At 65.3% G+C, this 27572-nt stretch overlaps 3 protein-coding genes across 3 annotated transcripts; 2 read left to right on the forward strand and 1 right to left on the reverse strand.

Moving 5' to 3' along the window:
* The first annotated feature begins 12708 nt into the window (after positions 1-12708).
* On the forward strand, positions 12709-13476 carry NXPH4 (neurexophilin 4). The gene has a single exon (XM_086628579.1). The coding sequence runs from the start codon at positions 12709-12711 to the stop codon at positions 13474-13476; it is 768 nt and encodes a 255-aa protein (XP_086484705.1).
* Positions 13477-14842: 1366 nt separating this feature from the next.
* Positions 14843-19168, forward strand: SHMT2 (serine hydroxymethyltransferase 2). The gene is made up of 12 exons (XM_086628521.1): positions 14843-14866; positions 15845-16042; positions 16146-16225; positions 16419-16619; positions 16703-16784; positions 17038-17160; positions 17291-17430; positions 17663-17828; positions 17899-17998; positions 18272-18427; positions 18673-18780; positions 18921-19168. The coding sequence occupies exons 1-12, from the start codon at positions 14843-14845 to the stop codon at positions 19046-19048; spliced, it is 1506 nt and encodes a 501-aa protein (XP_086484647.1). The 3' UTR covers positions 19049-19168.
* Positions 19169-20478: 1310 nt separating this feature from the next.
* On the reverse strand, positions 20479-26810 carry COXFA4L2 (cytochrome c oxidase hypoxia associated subunit FA4L2). The gene is made up of 4 exons (XM_086628584.1): positions 26754-26810; positions 22652-22740; positions 20766-20826; positions 20479-20535 (listed from the first exon to the last, which is right to left on the reverse strand). Exons 1-4 carry the CDS (start codon positions 26808-26810, stop codon positions 20479-20481), a joined length of 264 nt encoding a protein of 87 aa, XP_086484710.1.
* Positions 26811-27572: the final 762 nt, after the last annotated feature.

Raw genomic sequence — 27572 nt, forward strand, 5'->3', positions numbered from 1 at the left:
CAATTCTGGAGGGGTCCGTGCCGTTCCGCGGGGGGGGACGTGCAGTCTTGGCGGGGGGGGGGGGATCGTGCGGTGGTGGGGAGGGACGTGCGGCTACTGGGGAGACGTGCGGTTCGGGAGGGGTGGGCGAGCAATCGCGCGGGGGCTCAAGCAGTCGCGGAGATAGCGGGCAACTGCGGAGGGGCTTGTGCCATCCTGAGGAGGGGGTCTCGCAATGACGGGGGGGACACGGACGTTTGCAGGGCGGTGAATGGGAGAGTTGTATGGCGGGGGGGCACCGGGCGGGGATTGCACGGCGCGGGGGTCCCGCTCGCCCCAAGTTGGAGAGGGCTCGGGGCTGTCCCGGACTCGGCGCGGGGGGTGCGGGGCACCGCGCTCGGACATCGGGCTGAGTTGGGGGCCGGGGGGGGGCGTGGGGCGAGGAGAGCAGCGGTGGGTCTCACCGCCAGTGCAGCCGCCCTGCACCCCACGGTTGCCAGCAGCCCCCCCCCCCCTTGCAGAGCGCGGAAGGCGCCGTCTGGCAGGTGGGGGGGGGGGGGGGGGGGCAGCGAGACGCGCGAGACGGAGCGTGAGTGTGGGGGCGGCCACGCGTGGGCGGGTGGAGCACCTGTCCCGCACCCCCCGCACCTGCATCGCACCTGCGGGTGGGCGTGGGGCAGCGGGCACGGGGAGGTGGGTGAGCCCCCCCCGCCGGCCGGTGCTGGGGGGCCCTGCTGCGCCCCGCTCAGAGCTGGGGTGACAGCGGTTTCCCTGGCTCTGCCGAGGGTGCGAGCCTTGAAACCACCTGCAGAGGTGATGCCTCATTTCTGTCCTGACCTGGGGCGGGCTCAGCTCCAGCACCAGCGTGGCCTCCGCCTCTGCCCAGGAAGGCATCTCCCACCAGCTCCATCACCCCTCTGTGGAGGTTGAGGAGAGGTTGCAGATGCAGAGACACCCTCCGCGCCCGCAGAGCCCTCCCCGTGATGTCCCTCCGTCTCAGATACCAAATGCTTCCCAAGGCCACTCACCCCTGCATGTCTCCCCTCTGCCACCTCCTCTTGGAACCCAGCGAGGCTTCCCCCCCCCCCCCACCCCCAGCCTGTCGGGTTTGGGGGCCCACAGCTGCATCTGGTGCCAGTGTTTGTGGTGGTCATGAATGGGGGGATTTGTGGCCCACTGGGCCTGCTGGGGGGGCCAGGCTCATCACCCAGCAGATCTGATTTCCTGACACTCCATTTTTACTTTCTGTGTTTCATGAATAAAATCAAACGAGTCAATTCCCTCTCGGGAATTGGATGCACATCAGGGACGCCCCCCCTTGCACAACCCTACCCCCCAGGCGAAGGCTCTTGCAACTTGTCTTTCTCTGGCGTGCTCCTCTCTGTACGTATAGACAGACAGATGTGAACGTGTCTGTGTGTCTGTGTGTGGGGGTGGCTCTGCGTGACCCCCCCTCCCCGTGTCCATCTAACACAGAGCATCTGTCGGTGCTGGAGCTGCTTCAAGACAAATGGGTTTGTTTTGATGAAATCGGGAGCAGGGCGCTGCCCCTGTCCCCCTCCCTGCCCGCGCAGGCAGCAGCAGTGAGGGATGAGGTGGCAGCTTGTGGCGAGGGGGAGCAGGCCCATGCCAGGGCACAGGGCGGGCACGCGGGTGCAGGACCCTCCTGCCACGTGTGTGGGGAATAATCCCGGGAGATGCTGGCAGGGGCAGTGAGCCCCAACCCTGTGGTGTGGGGCCAGGGCTGGCCAGTGGTCTGTGGCTTCCTGGAGTGGGGACGGGTCGCAGGAGGGGCCGGGGTCTTCACAGCCGCACACCCAGCCAGGTTGCAGGGGAAGGGAGATGGAGCCGATCCTGCACCCGAAGCCCCTGGCCCCGTTGGGGAGAAACTTTCCCAGCCCCTCTTGGGGGACAGGAGGCAGCCTGGTGGGCGGGGGGGCCCCGCTGGCTCCCTCCGACCCCAGTTGCTGCCCCGGACCTGAGCTCCCCAGTGCCACGTCCCTCCGGGGCCGGGGTTGTGGTGGGAGCGACGGGCGAAGGGGCAGATGTGGCTGCCTTTCCCAGGCGAGCACCGGGTGTACAGCGGGGCCCTTCGCCCCTGGGGAGTGTGTTGGTGCGAGCGTTCCCGCTGCAGGAAGGACGGACCCCCGGGGTGTCTCCCACCACGCCGCGTGTTTGCCGATCGTCCCTGCCGGGGGAGCGTTTGTGTGCGTCTCCCTGCTGGGATGGACACGCTCCCCGGCCCAGCGGGTGCCCGTCTCCACCGTGTGTGTGCAGATCACCTCCCCCCGGCCCTTCATGGCTGCTGCTGCCCAGGATCTGCCACCCTCTTCCCTGTGCCCGGGCTCAGGATGGCAGCGCTTGGGCAGACGGGAGAGATGCTGCCCAGTGCTCCCCACAGGTGATCTCCCTGCCTCGGTCCTCCTCAGGCTGCTGGTTTATGTATTAGATTTTTTCTGTGCATTGAGCATTAAATCTTGGGGGTCCCTCAGAGTAGGGCTGCCCTGGCTTCCCACTGGTCTAAGTCCTGTCCAGCCCCCCAAGTGCACCCAGGAGCAATAGGAGAGACCTACAGCTGGCACAGGCTGGGCACAGCTCCTGGGCGCTTCCTGCAGTCGTCCTTGGGCTCAAAGGCACAGCTGTAATTTTGCAGAGAGGAAGGGCAATTCCTGGCCAGCAACCTCCTGGCCTTCCCGGGAAGCAGAAGCCAGACTTAGCCCCGTGGTCCTCGATGCCCAGGTGACAAACCGATCTGCATCCTGCTCAGTGTGATCCACACCGGGCACTGAATAAGAGCCAGCAGGGGATGGGGGGGTGACGTGCCCCTGGCCCCAGAGCAGGCAAGTGCGACCAGGATGCAGCCGGGCTGTCTGGGAGGAGAGCGGGGTGCAGTGGGGCTGGATTGGGGACACCGGGTGTCTTCCCTCAGCCCTGCTCTGGCCCCGCTGCCTGCTGGTGCCGTTGCAGGAAAGTGCCTCCCCGACGCTGCCTCGGTTTCCCTCCTTCCTGGCAGGCAGGGAGGTGAGATAGCGGGTGTCTGCGAAGCACCTGGAGTGTTGCTGGCAGATTTTCCTTCCTGGATTAACCCTTCCCAGGAAAATCCTGCTTTGCAGTGCCGGTGGCCGTGCCAGCGGGAGGCTGGTGGCGTAGGACAACAGCCTCCGGGAAACTCACCCCGCTTCGGTCCCATTCCCTTGCTGTCACCCAAGAGCTGTCACACGTCTACGGGGTTGTCGGCTGACAGATGGCTTTGCTCTTAAGCAGATGCTGCCAGCCCTGTTGGTGCAAGGACACCCCTATTCACCCCCCTCACCAGCTCCCATTAATGGTGAGAATTTAACCCTTTCATGGCTCGGAGACCTATACCCCATGTAGAGCCAAGGGAGCAGAAATGGGGTTTGGGTGGTGGCACAGCCCTGCAAGCCCCTGTCTGGCCAGGGTCCCTCCGGGCACAGAGCTTCAGGGACCAGCCCCGGCAGCGTGGTGCTCATATGGCACCTGCCAGGGCCAGGGGAGTGACTCCGTTCGTCCCCCCCTCCCCTGGTTCCTGCAGATCTCCTGAGCTGACCGTCGTTGCGGCGGGTGCTGTGTGCTCAGCATGGCTGAGCTAATCTATCGCCAAACAAACACACACTGTTATTCCGAAAGAAGGTTTCCAAGCGACTCATTTCCCTTTTTTTAATAACTCTTCCCTGTGGTGCCCTTTGCACCCTGAGCTGGGAGATTCAATAAGGCTGGAGCCTGGAGCGTGGCGCAGCTCAGCCTCCCGCCAAGGTGGGGGGAGCAGCGGCTGGGGAGGGGGGGCACCCTGGCATGCCCCCCGGCCAGACCCATTCCTGCTCCTCCACTGTGTTGTTCTGGCTGAAATCTGGGGCCTGCTTTATTGCTTTTTTCCCCCTCTTGTTTTCAATTGCCAGTTTTCTGCCGGGTGCTGGCAGGGGGGCTGGGAGGGGGTGGCCCAAGCTGGGACAGCGAGGTGCCCAGCAAAGCAGGTGCTTCCCTCTGCGACAGCAGCCGTGAGCTGTGTGCCCATCAGCCCTGCTGCTAATCACACCCATGCCAATTAACACTCCCAGATTAATGACTTTTGCCCCCCCTCCCTGCATCCACAGCTCCTCCTCCTGGGGAGCCAAAGTCCTGGCAGCTGGTGGCCCAACAGTGGGCTGCGCTGAGACCCCCAGCAGCCAAAGCCTCTAACACCCCCCGCCTGCCCTGGCCAAGCTCCAGCATCTCTGAAGAGCTGCCTGGCTCAGCCTTCGCGCTCGGGCGCCGAAGGTAAATGGCCCAGGAAAGATGAAGCTTCCTCTCCAGCCGCTTGGATTGCTACTAAAGAAATAATCACGTCCCTGTGCCCGTGTTCCCCCCTCCTCGCCTTTTTTCCTGATCGCTGTTGCAAAAGGAAAGTCATTGTGGAAATGAGCGCCCAGCCTGCAGAAATGATCAGCTGCAAAGAGCCTGCAGGGCCCTGCGCTCATGGTGGGATTAATTTTCCCCTCCCCAAATAAATCCCCAGCAGACCCTGTTGCTCAGACAGGGGCTGGCTGCTGCACAGCTGGAGCACGGCACGTTGCTCAGCCCAGTGCCGCCAGCAGCGCAGACCCCATCCAGCCCCCGTGGCTGTCCCAGCAGCTGGGCTGGCCTTGGCGGGCGTCACGGTGGGCAAAGACCCTCCTGTTGCCCCAGCACTGGGCAGCGGAGCCTCTGGCCTCGGTTCCTCGGCGAGCAGAGCGATGCTTTACACCACTTTGCCTGGCACCTGCTCGGGACTGGGAGCGTGGGCAGGGTGGGGCGTGCAACGTCGGGCTGAATCTGGCCCCGGGATTGCGAGGGGGCTCCCAGAGAATGGTGGGCTGCAGGGACCCATCGTGCCCTGCTCCTGGTGGAAGCCCATGCCCAGCTGTGGCCGGGCACAGCTCCTGTAACCCCAGGATGGCACAGCCCGAGAGCAGCTGTGGCCCCGGCGATGCCCTTGAGGGTCCCCTGCACCCCTGGATCTCTCGGAGAGTTTTAATCAGCCTCTGCTGCCGGGGGGAATGCGGGGGACAGCCATGTTCCTGCTGCTGCTCCTCCCTTCCTCCTCTTCCTGGGGAGAATAAATCCCAGCTGGCGGTGGGGATGTGCTGGAGGGCAAATGGGGACAGCGGGGGGGTGCGCAGTGCTGGGGGGGGCACGGGGACAGGGTCCCCACTGAGGGCACAGCCCCACATTTGCCCCTCTCTGTGGTGACCTTCGCGCTGGCCCCATCTCATTGGGGAAGGGGGGACGTGTGGTGCAGGGGGGAGTGGGGGCTGGAAATGCAATTTATGATCCCGCCTGATACGATCTTATAAAATTTCCCGGGCACACTCGAAATTACATTTCCATAGCTCAGGAGAAGCGATCTCCTCGTACGCTGATACCTGCCACTTTTATGGCTACATTTATTGCAATAATAAAGTGAAATGGTGAGGCAAGGGGGTGGGGGGGGCTGGGGGGGGCGGAGAGGCAGCTGGGCAGGAGGCTGTGTCGCTGAGGGTCTGGGGTCCGTCTGGTTTTGAGGGGGCTCAGGGGAAGCTGCCGTGTCTCTGCATCCCCTGGAAGGGCTTCGTCCTCCAAAGAGCTGGGGCAGCTCTGGAAGGACCCCCACAGGCTGTTCCACTGTGGGGAAACTGAGGCAGGGCCACAGAGCCGAGGAGGGGGAATGCGGGCATCCCGGCGGGGCATCCCTGGCTGCCGGGGATGCAGGAGGGACCTGGGCTGGTCCCTGCCGGCTCTGCTCGCATTTCCCCGCACGGCCTCCGTGTGAGCTGCCCGCTCCTGCCCGCGTTCTGCTGCGGCTCCGCCGAGGGGGCTGTGGCCCCGGTGCCCTGGCTCTCGCTGGGCGCGCAGCGGTGCTGCCCGGTGCCCGGTGCCACGCCGTGCCCTCGGGCAGGCCGGGCTGGGCTGGCTCCGGGGAACGGTGGCACTGCGCTGCCAGGGCGAGCGGGGCTCAATCTCCGCCGAGCCCATCAGCCCACGGGTCGCCCCGCTCCCGCCGCCCCCGTGCCCCCTCGCCGCGGGCCGTGCGCACCCGCCTGCGCACCCCTCTCCCCCTTGCGCTCTGTTTATCTTCTCATTTTCTCATTCATTCTCTTTTCTTCCTTGAGTCCAATGAGTCACACAAGCCCTGAATCCTTTGCCTGGTGCTGTCTCCTCCCTTCTATTATATTTTTTCCTTTGCTCTTAACAGCACTTTTCTTTTTCACCCGTGGGGGAGAGACTGGGGATGTACGTTTTTCCCTGCTCCCCCCCAGCCACCTACCAGCTCCTGTCTCACCATGAAGCCCTTAAAAGTAATAAATAAATAAAACAATGGCTGAGAAAAGAAAAGGCAGGAAACGAGTGACAGGGAAAAGGAACCAAAACGAAAGAAAGAAGAAGGAGGAAAAAAAAAGTCCTACTCGGGCTATGAAATATTTATTAGCCAGCGCGTGCCGAGCGCGTTAATAAAGCCGCAGCATTTGCATATTTTTTCCGTCTGTGAGGACCGAGGTGTCTGTTTAGGGGGTGAAGGCAAATGCCCCTGTGGGAAGCCGATTCCCCCAGCCCCACGCAGACCGTGGTCCCGCGCGAGGTGACGCTGGCCCTTGCACGAGCGTTGCTTCAGGCCGGGGTGTCACCAGGAGCAGGACCCCAACGCGGCCCCCGCGGCTCCTGCCACCGCCACGGGCTGCTTGTGGAGGGGGGTGCCAGCAGCCCTGGGGCGCCGTGATGACCTGATGGTGGTTTTAGCTCTGGGGAGCTTGTCTGGGCTCTCCCGCTCCCGAGGACGTGACGGTGCTGGGTTCCCCTCTCCCGGTGCTGGGGGTTCTGCCGCCGCCGGCCCCCTGGGCTGTGACCGGGTGCGTGCGAACTGCCGGTGGTTGTGGCCGCAGCGCAGAAGCAAAGACGGAGGAGCCCTTTGGGTGCTCGCGCTGAGCTCCCCTCCAGGGCAGCACTTGTCTGGCCGTCACCGCGGCTCTGTGTGCGTGGGGCAGGGTGGCCGTGCATGAGCGCATCCCGGCTTGTCCCTGTCTGTCACCTGCTCGACCCCTCGGTGCCTGGGACTGGGGCAGGTTCAGCATCCCCCTGCAGCCCGCAGTCCTCCCCTGTAACCCCCGCTGGGCTGTGCACCGCTGCCGACCCGGACACCCCTCACCTGCCCCACGTCCCATCCTGCAGCCCCGTCCCTTTGCCCTTGAGCCCTCGCTGCTGGAGGAGCAGCACCCACGGCCACAGCCTCCCCAGGCAGGGACGGGCAGCTGGGCTGGGTCTCTGATCTGTAGCCCCTGGGCTCCTCCCAGCTCCACCAGCACCCTGGACCCAGCCCAGGTGTCCCTCAGCCCTCGTGGCAGGTTAATTTGTGTCCCTGGCACCGAGGAGCCATCACTGCAGATTTGCCTCACGGGGACTTTCATTAGCAGCGTGCCACTCGCCAGCCTCTTCTGCGCCTGCCGAGGCGGAGCAGCGCGCTTGAGCCCAGTGGGGCAGAGGCAGAGGCACTGCCATACCCCGACACATGCTGGGGCACAGGAGGCACAGGAACGCGTTCATCCCTGGGCACTCCAAGACTGAGGAGCAGAGGCTCCCCGGCAAACGCGCTCACGCAGAGCCACCCCGCTTCATGTGTGCGTGTGTAGCCCTGCGTGTACGCACGCGGGTGTGCTCACAGGGATGCGCAGGACACGCGAAGGCGTTTGTGCACGTTCAGAACGGCACGAGCAACTGCAGGCATTTGTTGCATTCACCTGCATGCTTGCTGCAGGTGCACACTGGGCTGGGCAGGCACTGGGCGATCTCAGTGCACACCTGCTGCGCCCGCGGGCGTGCACCCTCGCACACGGGCGTGGGAGCACGCACACTCGGGGCTGGCGGTGCACTCTCGCCCACACGCAGTCACTCGGATGCGCGTTGCACGCCTCAGCACGCTCGGACGTGTGCTTGGGTCCCTCCCCGCAGCCTGGCGGAGCCCGCTGCTGCACCGCGTCACCCTGCCACCGCATTAGCACCCGCGCGGCGCCGGCGAGATAAATGGGAGCTGTCAGAGGCACCTTGTTTGCTGCTAACCTTTGGAAATGCCACACCGCCCCGGGCTGCGCCGCGCCGGGGGGAGCGGGCCCACGGGGATTGTCGCTCACCACCTCCAATTAATCTCCTTGCACTAACGAAGGCAGCGGGGTGACAGGGGAGAGACCAGCTTGACCCTGCGCCCATGGGGAGAGCTGGGGAGCCCGATCAGCTGATAGGCACCTGCTCTGCCACCAAGCCCCTCCAAGGCAGGGGGGCAGCTCAGAGCCGGGTGCAGGGGACAGCCCGGCTGTAGGGACAGGGCCTTTGGTGAGGGTTGTCGCAGGTGCTCTGCTCCTGGCGCAGGCAGAGGCTGTTTTGCCCTGAGGTGGTACCCCGCCAATCATGGACCTGTTCTCGGGGTGGCTGGGAGCTCATCCCAGCTCACACTGGGGCAGCCAGTCCACCCCTCCCCGCGCTGATCCGCTCCCCTCCACCAAGGTGACCGTGGGTCTCGGGGGAGCAGCTGACGGCGCTTGGCCCCGCCAGCAAATGGGATGTGAGTGGCCATCACTGCTGGTCCTGACAAGCCAAATTGATGCCGGCACCGAGAGCCTTCCCAGTCTCTCCGCAGCCACCTCCCAGCCCTTCCCGCATCCTCGCCTGGCTGCTTGTGCACACGCGGAGTGACACGCAGGTGCCTGCAGAAGCGTGGCAGCCCTGCACAGCCCCACACGTTCGCAGAAAAGTGCACAAGGGGCTTGAGAGCAGCAAAAACATGTCGTTGTCCTGGGGTAATGTGTGGATGCAGCAGCGCGTGCATGTGCAACAGTGAAAAACAAGCCTGGCATGGCCCTCCTCTGGCACGGGGGACAGATCCTGATGCAGTCAGGGAGGGAGGTGGCTCTGCACACCCCTGAGCAGGGCTCGGAGGCACTGGGACCCCCATGTACACCCGTGTAGCGTGTCCAAGAGGTTCACGTGCACGTGTGCGCATGCTGCACCCCGACCACTCACAAGCAGAACCATGAATATTTATCAGGAGGTGCGAGCGGGACCTGCCCGGAATGCCGACAGCGCTGGCAGGGTGCAGGGGGGTGACCTTCGCTCCCCTCGGCGCTGCCGTGGAAGAGGCTTGCTGCGGCCCTGCTCCACCGTGCCCTTTGCCCGTGGGTTCCGAGACCCCCCAGCCTGCCAGGGGAAGCCATCCTACGCCCTGTGCTGCCCGTGGCCCCGGACTGCGCTCGTGCCGCAATCGATAGCCCTGGCTGCTGGGCAGTCACTGCTCTGCTCTGCAATTCCCTTTCATCCCCCGCTCCCCCAGCAGATCCTGGGGAGGGACCTGGGGCTGAGTGGGAGGCTGTTAGCCTGGCCCCTCGCCCAGAGCGGCTGGGGGGCACCTCTCTCCTTGCAGGGATGGGGCCTCTTTCCCCCAGGAGTGCCCTACCCTGCCCTGTCCGTGCCCAGTCTGTGCCCCACAGCCCTGGCCCCATCCTGCCCCATCCTCCTGCACAGGCCTGGCCCAGGGACCCGCAGCCCTCCGTAACGCAGGGAGCTGCTGCCAGTGCCTCCTTCCCCAGTACATGCCCGTCCCCACTGTCTCCCACTGCGTCCCCTCTCCGCTGCCCGTCCCTGTCCCTTCTGCATCTCTGTCTCCATCAATTCCCCATCACAACCCTTTTCCTTGGCGTTCTTATCCCCATTCCATCCCTGTCTCCACTGCATCCCCCTCACTGCTAGCAGCCAATCATGGAAGGGGGGTGAATTGAAAGGGAAACTGAGGCAGAGGGAGGAGGGCTGCAGAGGTTCACGTAGCGCTGCTGGGGGGAACCAGTCGTTCTGGCTCTCAGCTCTAGCGGAGATGGAAAGGCAGCACAGAGCAGAGAAACCTCCAGAAATCTTTCCTGGGCTGGTGGGGGCTTGGGCGGCGTGTGCCCACGTGCACGTGTTCCCCGTGGGCTGCAGTCTCCGCACTGCTCCCTGTCCCCTCCCCGTGGGTGCAGGCAGGTTTTGGGGGCTTCTCTTCTAGCTGTGGTATTACCGGTGCCCCTCGCCCACCTGAGCTCCTCTCGTGGTGAGGGAGGCCCACCGCTTCCCCATGGTGGGACGTGGGGGGCTCCCGGGCTGATGAACACCTATGAGTGGGATTAACGCTGGAGCTGGGGCGGAGGGGGGGCTGCTGTATCGCTGGGGCCACCGTCCATCCCCCTCTCGCCAAACGCGGCTCTCCAGGCCGGAGCGGGGGTGCTGGGGGGCTGCCCTTCTCCCCCTCCCCCATTTATCTCTGCATCTCGCGGTCCTGCCGCGCTCGCTCCCTCTCTCTCCGGCTGGTGCAGGCACCGGCTTTGAAGCTGCGTTGAAATATAGATAAGGGCAAAGGCAGAGCCGCGCTCAAAGAGAGACTGGGGGGGAGCCGGGGGACGGCCAGAGCGGAGCGGGGGGCTGCGGGGATGCTCAGCCGCAGCTTCGCACTGCACAGCTCCCTGTGCCCCTGCTCCCCGGGCAGGGCTGAGACCCCACAAATCCCCCTCCTCTGCCCACAGACCTGAGGCTGGCTGGTAGCCCGGGCAGAATGGCCGGTGCTGGCAGCAGCAGCGCGGGCTGCGACCTGTGCCCAGGCTGCGTCCTGTGCCCGGGCTGCGACCTGTGCCCGGGCTGCGTCCTGTGCCCAGGCTGCCTCCTGTGCCCAGGCTGCCTCCTGTGCCCAGCCAGCCTCCCGTGCCGGTGCAGCACAGGCAAGAGCGAGCACATGCCAGAGCAGATTTACAGGCTCAGCCCGGCACGCGCAGCGTTAGGGGATAAGGCAATAGATCCCGGAGACAGCAGTGCGCAGCCCGGCCGTAGGCGCCAGCTCAGCAGCTGGAGAGGAACGAGGCAAGCGTGGGGCCCCGTGGGGCAGCCCTCCGTGGTGCTGCTCCATCCCTGGTGGGTGCCCAGCAGAGTCCAGTCCCCCCACACAGACCTGACTGCCACAGAGGAGGGGGCGCGGGGGGGTCACCCCTCTCTGATGGGAGTCATGGGAAGAGCACGTGGCACTCCGAGGGGGGAAACAGCATCGAGCCATTCTGACAGTGCTGCAGGGTGGCTGGTGGCAGGATGAGACCCCAGCAATGGCAGGCAGGAGCCATCCCCAGCACCTCCTGCCCTGCCTCCAGCCCCACTGGCTCAGATTCAGCGCTGAAGCATGCCTCAGTTTCCTATAGGAGCACAGCCCCCCCATGTTCCCTGCTAGGCTCTTCTGATGCTTCTGCTCGCCACCCTCTTTCCCTGCTCCCCTCCTCCCCACATCACCCTCGGGAAACAGGTCGTCCAGAGCAAAAACTGCCAGAGCAGCCTGAGCACCTGCCAGCTCACAGGCGACAGTGATTGACGAGGCCAGGGCTGACGGAGCAGCATCCTGCATGCCGGGAGCAGCTGGCAGGTCAGGCAGGGGCACACCGGGCACCGGGGTGCAGAGCCAGGAACAGCCAGGCTGAGGGATGGGGAAGTGGGGGGGCAGGTGGGCTCAGGCAAGGGAGGGACACGGGACATGTCAGAGACAGGGTCCCAGGGCTGAAGAGGTGCCAGCTGGCTCTGCTCACCGCTGCTGAGCTGCACGGTGTCGGTCCCAGCAGCCGGACAGGCAGAGCGATGGCCGTAGGGAACCTCAGGAAGGGGATGCTGCGGTCCTGTGCCAGCTGGTGCCTGGTGGGAGGGGGGTCCCAGCCCCCTCAGTGTGCGGGGTCCCTTTCTCAACCGGTGTGACTGGGAGCTGCTGTGTGACACCCCAGCTCTGGCTGCATCTCCAGAGGGTCCTGGTGTGCCAGTGCCCATCAGCACCTCCTTAACGGGGCTCGCAGCTCGCCCAGGTGGGAAAGACCAGGTAGCTGGTCTCCATCGCAGCTCCCTGCCTCGGTTTACCCCCACCAGGGGAGGAGCTGCCTCTCCCCACCCTGTGAGAGCCCTTGCCAAGGGCTCTGGGCTTTGTGTTGGATGGCGGCGGGTGTCCCCAGGCCGGTGCGGGGACCTTGCAGCTGTCTGGTGTTTTCCTCCCCTCCACTGCCCATCTTTTCTGCTTTTGCTACAAATTCCCTCCCTCGCCAGAATGCAGAAAGTGACCCCAGCCCTGCCCTCCCCCAGCAGAGCAAGGGGTCCCCACTCATTCCTTGCGTGCCCCCCTCTGCACACAATGCGCCCCACTCCTCAGCCGCGTCTGCCCGCTGCAATTATGGTGGAGGGCGGAGCGGCTGCCGTGCAGCCTGGCGGGGGTCTCTGTAATTTCAGCCGCAGATCAGAGGCGCTGGGTAACGCAATTAGGCTTCGCTGGCAGGCGGCGCGGGGCTCGGATGCCTCCCCATCTCTGTACATGCTGCTGCCCGCCACCCCCCTGCATTTTAATAGGCCTCAGCTGTGGCAGGGCGGGCAGGCATGAATTGTCCTGTCACGGGGACGTTGATGATGCTGGAGAAGCAGCTCTGGCTCCTGGGGTGTGTCTGGGACAGGCCCGTGTGGGGCCAAGCAAGGGTTGGGGGTAGCATGAGTGGGGTGCAGCAGACGGGGTGGGGGGGGCATAGTGCCAGAGGGGTGCATGGCCCCAGAAGGGATGCAGGAGGGGTACATGGACACAGAAAGGTGCATGGGTGCAGCAGGGGTACCCAGAGACAGAAGGGTGCATGGGGACGGGCAGGAGGATGAGCGAGGGGGAGGTAGGCACAGCTTGTGCAGTCTTTGCCCTCTTTCCCCCAGATGGTGTGTGCTGGGGGCCACATCACGAAGACCCTGGGGTACCTGGAGTTGGGCACCTCCGGCCTCCTCAAGGATGTCCCCTATGGCACCCTGAAGCCCCCAATGCTTGACCCCGGGCGGCTGATTCCGGCTGAGCCCCCCCGGGGCACGGGGACATCCTTGGGTGCTGCACGGAGCCCCTGGGACTGGCAGAAGAACCAGACAGCCGGGGAGCTGCCGAGCGCCCGCGCCCGGCGCAAGCCCTCACTCAAGTCTGGCCGCACCAAGAAGATCTTCGGCTGGGGTGACTTCTACTTCAACATCAAGACGCTGAAGTTCAGCCTGCTGGTGACGGGGAAGATCGTCGACCATATCAATGGCACCTTCAGCGTCTACTTCCGCCACAACTCCTCCAGCCTGGGCAACGTCTCGGTCAGCATCGTGCCCCCCTCCAAAGCGGTGGGCTTTGAGGTGCTGGTGCCAGCCCCCCCGCTGCTCCCCCACCCACCCCTCCAGCAGAGCACCCTGCCTGAGGGGCGCCCAGCAAAGGCCCTCAACTGCCACGTGGAGTACGAGAAGACCAACCGGGCGCGGAAGAACAAGCCCTGCCTGTACGACCCCTCCAAGGTGTGCTTCACCGAGCACACCCAGAGCCACGCTGCCTGGCTCTGCGCCAAGCCCTTCAAGGTCATCTGCATCTTCATCTCCTTCCTCAGCATCGACTACAAGCTGGTCCAGAAGGTCTGCCCTGACTACAACTTCCAGCACGACAACCCCTACTTCGGCTGATGGTGATGGGAAGGGGCAGTGGGTGCTGGAGCTGGGGGCAGATGGGGGCCCGAGGCTTCTGCGCCCTGTCCCGGCTGCACGGTGCCCCCCACTGCCCCCACACTGGCCCACCCTTCATCACTGCAGCACCTCCCTGGGGCATGGGAGCAGGGCCAGCCCAGTTGGGGCACAGCCGGCACCGAGGGTCCCGGCCCCACCACCCACCCTGCAGCTGCGCTCCCATCCCTGCAGCTGGGTGGGGGGTGCAGGTGCAGAGCCCAGCCCCTCGCCCCACACCAGGGGCTGGGCTGGGCCCTACGGGAGTGTGTGGGTCAGTCGGGGGGTACAGCCCCATGCGATGGCATCGGCTGGGCATGTCACCTCCGGGGGGGGGCACAGGTGGGTTGCAGCGGGGGGGATTGCTGTGTGCCAGCAGGTCAGGGCGCTGGGCAGAGCTCAGGCTTCACCCGCTGCGCTGCGGGGGGGTTTTGTCTTTCTGCAGCCGTGGGAGACGTGCATGCGTGTGCATTTGTACACGTGTGTGCATCTGGGCACGTGTGTGCACGCCAGTCGGTGCGTGTGCGAGGGCACCTGCCCAGGTATGTTCGAGACTCCCCCCCCCGCCCAGGCTGCAGCAGCGTGAGGGCACCGAACCGAACCGAACCCCCGGTGCCCCGGGAGCGCACCCACCTGCCGGGAGGACCCTGCCCAGATTCGCCGCCCCTCTCCCCGGTTTGCAGCCCCCGGCTGCTGCCGGCCACCCGCCGCCGTGCCGGGGGCCGGGGGTCCCTGTCTCCCAGCCGGCGGGGCCCTGGGGGGAGGCTGCCCTCACCCCGGCTCTGGGCGGGGTCTTCTCTGTATTTTTTTTAAGAAAATTAAAATGGTAAAAATAAAGAAAAACATTGGAAAAACGCTGGAGTGTGCGGATCCCGTACTGCCACGGCGGGGCCCACCGTCCTCCCACCGCCGCCGGCAGGGAGGGGCGGGCGCGGGCAGGGGCCGAGGCGCAGGGGGAAGAGGGACGGGGGAGCGGAGGGCCCGGGACCGGGGGAGCGGAGGGCCGGGGGCCGGGGGAGCGGAGGGCCCGGGGCGGGGGGAGCGGAGGGCCCGGGGCGGGGGGAGCGGAGGGCCCGGGGCCGGGGGGAGCGGAGGGGCCGGGGCGGGGGGAGCGGAGGGCCCGGGGCGGGGGGAGCGGACGGCGCCAGGACCGCGGTCGCTCCGGCGGGGGCGCGCAGCGGCCGGACCGCCAGTTTCCCGTCGGGCCCCGGGGCGCCGGCAGCCCCTCGGCCCCGCCCCAGCAGCGCTCGCGCGGGGCCGGCGCGGGGCGGGGCCGGGACCGGGGCCGGGGCCGGGACCCGGCCGGGACCCGCCTGCACCGCGGAGCGCGATGTGGCCGTTCCGACTGGGCCGGGTGAGTCCCGGGGCGCGCAGGGGGGCCCTGGCGCCCGCAGCAGTCCCGGTGCTCGCGGGTGCCCCAGCCCGCGGGGTGACGCGGTACTCGCGGGGGCCCCGGTGCCCGCGGCGGGTCCAGGAACCCCGCGGCGAGTCCCGGTGCCAGGGCGGGCGCTCCCTGCGCTCCCATTTCTCTCGGCTCCCCACCCGCCCCAGCGCCCCTTTGCAGCCGGGAAGCGCAGCTCCTGCCCGGCGGGTGTGCGGGCAGCGGTGCCCGGTCCCGGCCACCCCCGGCGGGGCAGCGGCACCCCGGGCCCGCCCCCGCCCCCGCGGACTTCGCGTCCATCCCAAAGTCCCCGCGCCGGGGCAGCCACCGGCCTTGGCCCCTGCCCGGCGGCCGGGGCCCGGCGGGTGATGCAATGTGGCGGCGGCGGTTACATCACCCGGCACCGGGCACCGGCAGCGGGCACCGCCGGCGGGGCGAAGAGCGGGGGCCCACTTCCCCTTCCGTGCCCCGCGACGGGGCCCTGGGCTGAGGGAAGCCGCGGAGGCCCCCCCGTTGTGCACGGTGGTTCGCGGAGGGGGAGGGGGGGGGAGTGCTGCGGGGACCGCCGCAGCGGACCCCCACGGAGCACCGGGCACAACGGGGGCACCGCCGGGGGGTGGCCGGGGGTCCGGCCGTCCCGCCTGGGCACGCGGACACGCACACGCGTGTGCAGCGCGGCCGCGCACGTGCGCTGCGCCCACGGCGGCTTTGGCCGCGGTGCTGCTCCGGCACCGGCGCTCAGCGGAGACGAGATGCTCCGGTCCCGGCCCTGGGCCCCCTTGCGGGGGGTCCCCATGAGCCTTCTGGGGTCCTTGGGGGTCTCCACGTGCCCACCGCGGGGTCTTGCTCCTGGCGCTGTCACCTGCTGGTCCAGCGACGCTTCGGGGGTACGGGGGCCTCGCTGCTGCCTGCGCGGGGTCGCAGCCTGTCAGCCCCCCCTCTCCTATGCAGGCCCTGCAGCGATGTGGTGGCCAGGTGGCCACCAGCAGCCAATGGGCACAGCATGGCACTGCCGTGGCGGCTGCCACTGGGCACGTGCCCAGCTGGACGGGGCAGGAGAGTCTGGCCGAGAGCGACCCCGAGATGTGGACCCTGGTCCAGAAGGAGAAGGATCGGCAGTGCCGGGGGCTGGAGCTCATCGCCTCTGAGGTGGGGTATGGGGTGCTTAGGGCTGGGGGTGCTGATGGTCCTGGGGGACCCCTGCTCGGGTGGGAGATCTGCTGCCCCATCTCTGACCCCCTTCTTCCCCTAGAATTTCTGCAGCAGAGCGGCACTGGAAGCCCTGGGCTCCTGCCTCAACAACAAGTACTCTGAAGGGTACCCTGGCAAGAGGTAAAAAGGGGGAGCTGGCTCTAGGGGGCAGGAGGGCACCACTGGCATCAGGAGTCCTCTCACAGCCAGGGCAGGAGCGGATGCTTCCGAGGGGAGGCTCTCCTCTCCACTGAGGTCTCCTGTGGGTCAGGGTGGGAGGCTGCGGGGCTGGCAGGGGGAAAGGTCCCCTGTAACCACCTCCCTTCTTGTCCAGGTACTACGGGGGAGCCGAGGTGGTGGACCAGATCGAGCTGCTGTGTGAGCAGCGGGCTCTGGAGGCGTTTGACCTGGATCCTGCCCGCTGGGGTGTCAATGTTCAGCCTTACTCAGGGTCTCCAGCCAACTTCGCAGCCTACACAGCCCTGCTGCAGCCCCATGATCGCCTGATGGGGCTGGACCTGCCTGATGGGGGCCAGTACGTAGCAGGATGGGGCAGCCTGGAGCCTGCTGCCTCCTGGGGAGCCCAGCCTGATCCTGTGCCTCTGCCTTCCCCTGCAGCCTCACACACGGGTACATGTCGGACATCAAGAGAATCTCAGCAACATCCATCTTCTTTGAGTCGATGCCCTACAAACTCGATGTGAGCCGAGAGGGGCAGGTTCTTGGGGGAAGAGGGGGAATCTGCTGGCTGAGCTGTTGGTCTCGGTGGTGCCCCTGGGGTGCCTAAACTGCTCTGCCATCCACTGCCCTCCCCTCCCTGTGTCCCAACCATGTTCCCGTGCCATGGGGTGGTTGGGAGCTGCCTGTGGTTCAGCCAAATGTGCTGTACTCAGAGCTTGGGGCAGGGACGCGTATGTGCCTTGGCAAGCTGTCTGTCTGTCTGTCCTTCGCAGCCAGCCACCGGGCTGATTGACTATGACCGGCTGGAGATGACAGCACGGCTCTTCCGCCCTCGTCTCATCATCGCTGGCACCAGTGCGTACGCCCGCCTCATCGACTACGCTCGCATGAAGAAGGTACAGGGCCGCGGGCTCCATTCCGGGCGGTGGGAGCCCTGGCGCCTGCGGCTGCTCCAGGGCAGTCACACCCTGCTCGCGGCCGTGGGGACAGGGACAGCCCATGACCCCCCATGCCCCCTGTCTCCAGGTGTGCGAGGAGGTGAAGGCGTATCTGCTGGCGGACATGGCACATATCAGCGGGCTGGTGGCAGCCAAGGCCATCCCTTCACCCTTCGAGCACGCGGACCTGGTCACCAGCACCACGCACAAGACCCTGCGCGGCGCCAGGTGAGGCTGCGTCCTGCCGCCCCCCTCCCTGGGAGGATGCCCACCCATGGCAGGGGAGCCCGGAGCAGGGGTTGTGTTTCACACTCTGGCTACGGCCACGGCTGAGCAGGAGGGACCTGCGGGAGGGTGTTAGTGGTGTTGGTGCTGCCCTGTGGTACAGGAGGCTGAGCCCCTGCCATGGGGTGATGGTGGGCAAGCGGGAGGAGTTGCACCAGCTCTCTCTTGCTGCCAGGTCAGGACTGATCTTCTACCGCAAGGGCGTGCGCTCGGTGGACAAGAAGACAGGCAAGGAGACACTCTACGACCTGGAGGACAGGATCAACTTTGCTGTCTTCCCCTCTCTGCAAGGGGGACCCCACAACCACGCCATCGCTGCCGTGGCTGTGGCCCTCAAACAGGTTTGTTGGGGTGGTGGGCTCGGGGCTCGGGGCGACCTGTGCCCCACGCTGACGTTTCCTCCCTCGCCAGGCCAGCTCGCCAGCTTTCCGCCAGTACTGCCATCAGGTGCTGAAGAACGCCAAAGCCATGGCACAGGCCCTGCTGCAGCGCGGGTACACCCTGGTGTCAGGTAACGCCGCCTTCCCCGTGCTGTTGGGGACATGGAGGGATGAAGCTGCAGCAGGTCACAAGTGGCACCGCTCGGTCTCGGTGCCCCTGGGCAGCAGTGGGGAGTGCAGGCGGGTTGGCAGGCGGAGGAGGGTGTGCAAGGCAGGGCAGGGCTTGGGAGATGGGACAGGGGCAGCGCTGTAGAGCAAGGAGGGGGCTGGGACGTGATGGTGGGGAGAGGGGTGGCTGGGGGTGCTCAGGCTGTTGCTCGTCACCCCTTTCCCTTGCTCTGCAGGTGGCACCGACAACCACCTGGTGCTGGTGGACCTGCGGCCCAAAGGCATCGATGGCGCACGGGCTGAGCGGGTGTTGGAGCTCGTCTCCATCACTGCCAACAAGAACACGTGCCCGGGGGACAAGAGCGCGCTCACGCCAGGGGGGCTGCGCCTGGGTGAGGGATGGGCCCTGCTTGGGGAGGACTTCTGACTCCATCCAGCCCCGTCCCTGGGAGCGGGGGGATCCCCAGGGTTTCACCCCTCTCTGAGGACTCCACTTGGGAATTTGGAGCCAATTTCTGGCTCAGAGAGGGGCTCAGGCCCCCACGGGGGCTGGGACGTGGGGAGCCCCTCGGTGGGATTGGCTTCTGCAGATGGTGCCCCTGTGCAGCTCTGGGCCTTGACGGGCTCTGTCCCCCAGGTGCCCCCGCACTGACCTCCCGCCACTTCTGCGAGGAGGATTTCCAGAAAGTCGTGGCTTTCATCGACGAGGGCATCGCGCTGGCCCTGGACATCAAGAGCAAAACCAGTGAGTGTGCAGGGGCCTCGTCCCCCCCTTCCTGGGTGCCACTTGGAACCTCTGTTTGGTGCCTGCCTCCCCCTCACCTGCGCAGGGACGGGGCTGCCCTGTCCCCCCACCCTTCTTACCGGCTGCCCCTCCGCCCCCAGCGAAGCTCCAGGAGTTCAAGACCTTCTTGCTGCAGGACGCGGAGACGCAGCGCCGCTTGGCTGACCTGCGCCAGCGCGTGGAGACCTTTGCTCGTGCCTTCCCCATGCCCGGCTTCAGTGACCGCTGAGCGGGGGCTCTTGCCCCTCCTGCCGGGCCAGCACTGCCCGGGGGCCAGGGGAGGCTGAAAACCACCCTCTGCATTCCCCACTCCCCTTCGGCCCCCAGCGGCACCTTTGGGATCGGGCGCTGCCTCCCCGCGCTGGGGGGTGGCCCACCCCCGTCCTGCTCAGTGTTAGGGTACAGACACCACCCCCCCAGACCCTGATGGGGGGAGGGACCAGTCCTTGCTCCAGCCTCATCCCTTCTGTCCAAGCAAGTCTTGCACTTTTCTACAGGGGGGGTTGCTAATAAAAGTTGGGGCAAAGCCTGCGGCGTGGAGGTGTGTGGGTGCTGGCTGGGAGGGAGGGCTTGGTGACAAGGCGTCATGGGGGACAGCGGCCCCGGGGCCTCTCGGCACTGTGCCAGGGCGCTGTGGGTGGATGTGGGGCACGGACCCCTAGATCTCACTGCCCATGGTCGTGCCACAGCGTCCCCCCACCTTTTCTCCTCTACCCCAGTGCTCACCCAGCAGGCTCTGAGGGTGGGGGAGAGGTGGGGGCTCACGGTGCGCCCCGGAGCGAGATGGGTACGGGATGGGTACGGAAGGGGGCTGTGCCCAGGCTGTCCCCCCTGCCGAGTCCTGCTGCAGGGTGCAGAGCCGCGGTGAGACCCTCGCGCTCTGCGCAGCACTGCCCGGTGGGAGGCAGCCCAGCCCCTGGCAGGGCAGGCGGCTGCCTGTTCCCTGGCACGTCCCGTGGGTCATCTGCTCCGTGTTTACTGGCCGCGAGTTCCCCGCACGGCCTTGGCCAAACCACACAGCGCCCGGCGGGGCTCCCCACTGCGGGCAAAGGCCAGGGCCCCCGCCCCATGGCACGGCACCCGGGGGAGCAGAGGGCGCGCGTGCAGCGCACACACGTACATCCAGCGCCCGTGTGTGTGTGCGTGACGCCCTCCACCCACCCGCCCCCACCACCCCGGCTCTTTTCCTCTCCCGAGGGGCCGGGTTGGGATCAGAGTGGTCCCAGGCAGCCCCCAGGGCCCTGGAGCGTGGGAGAGCGGAAACGCGACACCCGGGGGCCATGAACCGCTGCTTCCAGTGGGACATGAGCCCCCAGTCCAGCCTTCACGGCGTGGGGTGTGGGACGTCTCCTGCGTTGAAGGGCCTGGGAAATGGCGTAACCCATTGTGCAGCCCCCCCGCCCCCGGTGAGTCGGTGCTGTCCTGCGAGTTTAATGCGGGTGAGACAATGGCGGGAGTGGGGTGCTGGGCAGGGCGGGAGGGTGCGGGGTGCCGGCAGCATCGGTCGTGTCGCTCCTGGAGTGACGTGGTTTATTGCGGGATCGTGGCCCCACGGTTCGGGGGTGCTGGGGAAGCGGGGACCGTCACGGAGCCGGGAGGGCTGGTGGGGGCCGTGGCGGTGCTGCCAGGGGTGCGCGTGCAGCACGTCGCAGGATTGGCTCAGAAACTGGGACGGTCCTTCTTGAGGCTCTTGTAGTCAGTGGAAACTGCCAGAAACTGGAGAAGGGAGGGATGTGAGAGGGGGGCCGTGTCCCCCATGGCCGTCACTGCAGCCTGGCTTTGGCTGCAGGGTGGGGGGACAGCGCTCCCCCCCAGATCTGAGCACGAGCAGCTGGAGGGCTCATGCGCCTCTGCCCCCATTCCCCGAGGAAAACACCATGTCTTGCCCTAATCATGTCCATTCCCCCACCCCGGAGTGCCAGGCCCCCGGTTCACCCAGTGCTCACTTTGTACTGGTCTGTGGGGCTCAGCTTATTCCAGGGTTCAGGATTATTTTTTCGATCCCAGCTGCGAGGGACGATGGGGCCATTAGCACCTGTAAGGAGGATGGGGGAGACAGCCCGTGCCCCCCCCGCCCCCTTTACCCCCACCAGTACCCACAGCCCCGGCTCTCTGCAGAAATACCCCAGACACCATCGGACCCGCGCTCCCCAGTTATGCTGTGGTTGGTGGGTTGGGGGGCTCTGACTGGGCCCTTCCAACCCCTTGGGCAGAGGAGCTGGGGTGGGGGCTGGGCAGGCTCCCCATGGCGCTGCTCCCAGAGCATCCCTGCCCAAGCTTGTGCCACGGCCATGGCCTGACTCACCCAAACCACAGCCTGGCTTCTGCCCCAGCACGGGGCTGGCCCGCAAGCCGCTGCACTGGCCGTACGTGCAGAGGTGCACGTCTGCCTGCTCCCTCCCTCCCCCCAGCTGGCACCTCTGCAGGCACTGCCCTGCTGCACCCCTACCTGGGGCGGGGGCCGCCTTCCAGCCTCGGCTGCTCTGCCCCCCCCCTCCCCTTGCCCAAAAGCCCCCGCACCCCACCACAAGCTCCCAGCCTGCACTCCCTGGTTTGGTGGGGGTACGAGCAGGGAAGCTGCTGCCGGCCCTTTGTGCCCGCCTGCCGTGAGCAAGCAGGGACACAGCAGCCGTGTGCAGCACTCGTGAACACACAAGGCAGCTGCAGCGGGTGGCTGGTGTCGGTCAGATGGAGCCTTCTCCAAGAGGACACGTCCCGTCCTGTCCCAGGAGGGGCTGTGGAAGGCCAGCGAAGCCATGGGATGGGCCCCTGGAGAGAGCAGTTCATGTTCCCCTTCGCTCGTCGCCCAGCAATCTGCTGGTGTTGGCCAAGAGCAGAATTTTCCATCTGGGAAGACGCGTGCACGTGTGTGTGTGTGCACGTGTGTGTGTGTGCACGCGCACGTTGGGAGATGGGGGGGCTGTGCTGGAAGTGCAGACTCCTGGAGCTGTTTAATAGCATTAATGTGCTCTGGGGGTGCTGCTGTTGTTTTATCCCCCTCGCGCACCCACACGCACACCCCTGCGCTTCCTCCATCGCAGACAAGGTGCCTGGATCTGTTAATTGCTGAGCTAAGTACCCTGGGCAGCTGGCGTCAAATTAAATCAATGAGCGTTTTACCGGGAGCGAACAAATATTAGAGAGGCATTAGACAGCGTGGGGCTGCAGGGACCGTGGGCCACTGAGCTACAAGGGGAAAAAAAAAAAAACAGCCTCATGCACCACAGCATGCCTGCCTGTCCTGTGCCAATCCATCCACCCTCTATTCCTCATCAATCCATCCTCACACCTCGTCTCCCTCTCCCTTCTCTTTCTCTCCATTCATCCTTGCACAGTTTTTATGTCTGTCCGTCCCTCCCTCCCGCTCCCCGTTCCTTCTCCAACCATCCATCCCACTGGTTTCCCATTCCTCTGTCAATCCATCCCTCCCCACTGTCTTTCCCCCTCTCCATCAGTCACATACTGCTTTTATCTGCCTCCTTCATCCATCCATCCCGCTCCCTCTGCCGTCCCCGTCCCCTCTCTGCATCTCTCTCCTGTCCACCCCGAGTTCCGCAGCAGCCAGTGCAGGGCCCAGAGCAACGGGCTGAAGGGGCCCTTGTGCCCCCCACCCCCAGGCAAGGGGAGGACAGATGGTGCCCAGTTCCCCTCACCCCCTCCAGGCCCCCCAGCATCTGGGTTCCCCCTCCCACTCCCACACACCGTGAAGATGTCAGAGCACAGCCGGGCGCTTTGTGCACCCCAGTGCCTGCTGCACCTGTGCATCAGCCCCCTCAGCTCCAGGGGCACGGGGCAAGTGCCCGAGGGGTGCCCAGGGCACCCCAACCCATACCTGACGTCCGGGCTGTACAGGGCCAGCCTCAGCAAGTACAGGACAGCACTGCCCAGGCCAACGCTGATGAAGCCAATGAGGGGAATGAGCTGCAGAGAGAGAGAGAGAGAGAGAAATGAAAAATACCCCAATAAAATGAATATTTATCAGGCCGACTGGAGAGTGAAAGGGAGAGCTGACACACCGGGAGATTTACAGGGGAAATATGGCAGAGCAATCCTGTAGCTGGGCTGCGGTACACAGTGTAGCTGTCAGCTTGAGTGACTGAATTAAAAGAGGGAGAGAAAAATCGGCTCGTGTTGGAGAGGAATTGGATTTGGAATGAGAAATCGCTTCCCCTCTGCTTGTTGCTGTCCGGTGCCGGCACTGGCTGGCACGGCCGTGGGTGAGGGCCCGGGTGCCCTGTTGCGGGCACGCACGGTGCCCCTGGTCAGGGGTTGAGCCTCGGCTAATGGTTCCTTCCCGAGGGACCCCGTCCCTGCCCAGCGCGGGGCTGCAGCCTTGGCAGGGTTTCGCCCCAAGCCACGCTGCCCACCTCGGGCACGTTCCCCGTCCCCCCAAACCTGCCCCCCCACCCCTCCCCGAGACCTGCGCCTCTTCCACACCATCTCGCAGGGAAGCACGAGATAAGGAGCGGTCAGTTCGTCTTCCCCTGCACCTACAGCAGGGAAGGACTGGGACATGCTGGGACCAGGCATCACGCCGGACCCAGAGCAGATCTGGGAAACGTGGCGATAGTGCAGAGGTGGGGGGGCACTTGGTGACCCCCTCGGCAGCTGCCCCAGCTCTGCAGCGGGTGTCCCTGTGAGCAGGAGGTCCCTTCACCCCCTCCATGCACACAGGGGCTTTCATCACGCCTTCGCAGGGCGACGAGCTCCATCTTCTCGTCTCTGCTCCCCCCTCCGCTCACGCTGCCAATCCCCTGGTGCCCGGGGGGACGCAGCCTCAATCGGAGCCGAGACGAGGCTGCTTTGACCTCCCCCAAATTGCCGCGGCCCCTGCGCCGGGGAAGACGGTCCGAGCGTAATGAACCTCCCGCCAACCCGTGCCCCTGGGAAGGCAAACGCAGCCGGCGCCTCGCAGTGCCCATTAGCGCGGAGCAGGGAGTAGGGGCTGGCGGTGCCATGAGAGCTGTGCGCTCCACACGGTTTGCATCACCAGCACTGAGTGCTTGGGTTATATTTGCAGCTCTGCTTGGCAGCTTGAGCTCTTAGCAAGTGTCTCCAAACCCCCACCCAACCACCCGCCGCACAGTGACTCAGTTTCCCCACTTGGATGAGATTGGGGGACGACAACGACTCTAAAACATGAAGAAAAGGGTTTGCCCAAACCCCTCTGTTCTCTGCCAAGCACCTCGATGACCTGCATGGGGAGGGGGTCTTGTGGGGAAGACACTCGAGCAGTCAAATGTGTCCCCCTCCCCAGGCAGTCCTTGCCCAGTCTTCGGTCCCCAGTTGTCCCCCCCCTCCTCTCCCAGTGCCCCCAGCTCCTGCTCAGCAGCGCCCATGCCCAAGCCAAGCAGTGCTCCGCAGTCACGCCGACTGATCGAGTGCCCGGCAGATGCCAGCGCCAACTCGGGAGGTTAGAGGCATCAGCAGATAATGATCTTCTGCGCCACGTGCGGCCGGGTGCCAAGAGGATCTGGCAGTAGCCGTTACCCAACCGCAGTGGCTAATCAAGACAAACGCCCCACCGCCAGGAATTGCCGTGTCTGTTGGAGGAGATTCGGGGCAACGGGTTCGTCTCACCATCTGCTGCTGACACCTTCTGGGTAATTAATGCCTGGGAAGAGTTAAGGGTAGGGGGAGCTGGGGGAGCACTTATGCAGCAGGTGAGGGGCTCCGGAGCGGCAGTTGCTGGCAGCGGGGTCTGATGCCCCCAAGACACACAAAAACCAAACGAGACACATTGAGAGTCTGACTTCAGGCGTACACAGACAAACAGCCACTCGCTCGTGCGCAGCGTTGGCGCTTTAACCCCGACCGTGGGGTCCTGCTGGGAGCGAGGCGGGCGCTGCCCTGCTCCCCGGGACCCCCGTCTCTGCCAGCACCGGGGCAGAGTCCCCAGCACGGCCGGTCCCTGCTGCAGGCTGGTTGCAGCCCCAGCCACCACCCTGCACTTCCAAGCGAGCTGGCGCCAGCTCTGCCGGAGTGGGGGTCTGGCCCCATTCCCACCACTCCGGCTACAAAAATAGCAGGAAGGAGAAAATAAACACTTGAAGGTGCTGGGTGAGGCAGGGACCCTGTGCCTGGACAGGGTAGGACGAACACCTCATGCCAGGGTGTGGACGAGCATCCCCTCCCACGGCAGGACCATGTGCCGAGGTGGGTGCACAGTGGGACGTAGTGCTGGGCTCTGCCCAGTGCCCAAAAGGCGCCCACTGCGCCGTGCAGCCCTAGACCACCATGCCAGGTGGGTTCTTGTCCTGCCAAAGCTGCTGTGCTTCACTGCCACAGTGCTCCACTGGCATACCTGGGACATTAATCACTGCCAGGCGGGTGGGCAGCTGGGCACGCTGTGATGGGAGAGTTTATTGCCAGGTGAAAGTGCTGATGCACGTGCCCAGCACGAGCTGCAGGTGAGCTGTAAAGGATGACATGTCAAAAATTGCCCCAGCAACTTCTGCCAGCAACAAAGCTTCCGAATGGTGCCAGGCACTTTACGTACAGGTGCCCAATACCATCCCCCCTTACGTATTCTGTTTGGGGGCCTCTCTGTGCCCCCCGAGTCACACAGAGTCCTCTGACACTGGGGAAACTACAGAGGCACGAACAGAAAAGCCCCAATTTCCCCTGTTCTGCACAGAGAAACACGCGGCGGTGCTGCAAAGGCAGCGCAGGAGCCCCGGCCCGTCCTGCCCGTCCATCCGCTCTCACCAAGGACATGAAAAGCACCGAGGCTGTCCTGGCTGTCCGTGCTCTTGGTACTGGCAGCGTGCAGGCACCCGCCTTGCCCTGGAAGAGCCCAGCCCCACAGTGCCGCCCGCTCCAGCCCGGGCCTCCCCTCCCCTGCCCGAGCGTGCTGGCGAGCCAGGCGTCTGGATGCTCAGCCACGGCTCATCATCCTTTCCAGCCTGGCTGCTCTACCCGCTCCAAACTCAACTGCCAACAGCTTACGTGCCTTCCAGCCTGGTGCTTGCAGCTTGTTAACCCTCCCCAAGCCACCAGCCCCTGCCAGGTCCCTCGGGAGGCCACTGGGGAATGGGGACAGGCGAGGTGGGGCTGGGGACCCTCCGGCAAGGGCCAAGTCCCTGCTGCAGGAGGGGATACAGCCCGGCAGCAAAAGAGGGTCGTGGCAGGGCGGGAACACTTGCCCAGCTGCCACTGTCTTGGAGGGTCTGTAGTTCACGAGGGTTTAAGCATCTTTGTACATTAAACCCTCAGCTTGAAATTGTGGCAGCAGCGGGACAGGGACAGATCGGAGCTGAAAGGATGGGAGTTGGCATTTCAAATCTGGGGCTGCTGGGGTGAGCTGAGAGGGTCTTGATTTCCATTCCCAGCCCCCCCAAAGATGCCCTGGTGCAAGGTGTAGCAGGGGGGAGAGGACCCAGAGCAGCAGCCTTCACCCAAGCGTGCCGGTCAGGGTAAGCCTGTGTGCATGTAAAGCTCGACGTGCCCGAAGCCCAGCCCGGCTCAGCAAAGGAGCCCTGGCACCTTGGCAGCGCTGGACGGAGCGAGCAGGTCAGGCAGTGCAGGGCAGTCTCACCTCTCCTCAAGTAATGAGGACTGGGGGCTGCAGGGACCACCCCAGTTACCTGAAGGATGCTGCAAGAGCCGGGAGGACAGTGTGAAAGGAAGGCGGCACGCAGAGACAGCCTGGGAAGGCACGGGGAGGGCAGAGGAACCGGACTGGGAGACTGAGAAAGCGTTTGGGGAGTGGGAGGAAGAGGGGGCTGTCGAAGGGCACAAAGGGCAGAGGAGGGCGGCGGGGGAGGACAAAGGGTGTGGGGAAGCACAGGGTCCCCGAGACACTTGGTGAGAGAAGGGCAAGGACGAGCCCGGTGGGATGGGGCTTCGGGGGTGTCCATGGGAGGACAAGAGGGATGCAGAGGGATAGGGAAGAACGGGGGGTCCCTGCGGGGAGAGGGTGTGGGGTGACTCACTCCGGGGTGCCGCTTGACATGCCGGGAGAACATGGGTCCGAGGAGGGGGCCCTTCATGGTGAGGGTGTGGGGAAGGTCCGACTGCGCTGGCGGGTTCCGAGTGCCGTCCGAGGATGGAGGGTGAGCAGGAGATGTGAGGGAGGCGTCTGCGGCTGGGCTGGGAGGGACGGGGCGGGACGGGATGGGGATCCCGGCCCAGGGACGCTGCAAGCTGGAAGGGGAGAGGGAGGCTGAGGATCCCGGTCCTGAGCTCCGGCTGCGCTCTGCCCCTTCCAGCCTCTCCCGTAGCAAGCCCCGATCGCCGGGTTAGCAACGAGCTTTGGGTTTGGATAACTGAGGTCCCCGCATGCTGCTGCGCCCCAGACGGCATTCGTGCCTCAGTTTCCCTCTCTGTACAAAGGGCCACCCCCTTCCCTCCACGTGCAAATCCCTCACAAGTTGCTCTGCACTTTGCTGCCAGGGCGAACAATGAGTCGTGTGATTTGTTATGACAACTTCGCCCATGTTTGCTGCCTCCCCTCGGCGCCCCCCTCCACCCTCCCGTTTATGATAAATGACATAACACCCAATTTACATTTAGCAATGCAAATCTCCCTGGCGGTAACAGATGCTGCTGTGCATATGGAAACCAGCTATTTGTATCCACTGGCTCTTAACAAAAGACTGAGGAGATGGACGGGGTGGACAACTGAAAGCAGCAGGCTGGAACTGGGGCCCCCCCCGACCCTTATCTGGGGGGGCTTGTCTTGCTCTTGCTGTGTTCCCCACTTCGAAGTTTTGGCTTGGAGCACCCCAGGGAGTCTCTGTTCTCCCATCCAT

The sequence above is a fragment of the Tauraco erythrolophus genome, chromosome 31 (genome assembly GCF_009769465.1).
Source record: "Tauraco erythrolophus isolate bTauEry1 chromosome 31, bTauEry1.pri, whole genome shotgun sequence".
NCBI classification, from domain to species: Eukaryota; Metazoa; Chordata; class Aves; order Musophagiformes; family Musophagidae; genus Tauraco; species Tauraco erythrolophus.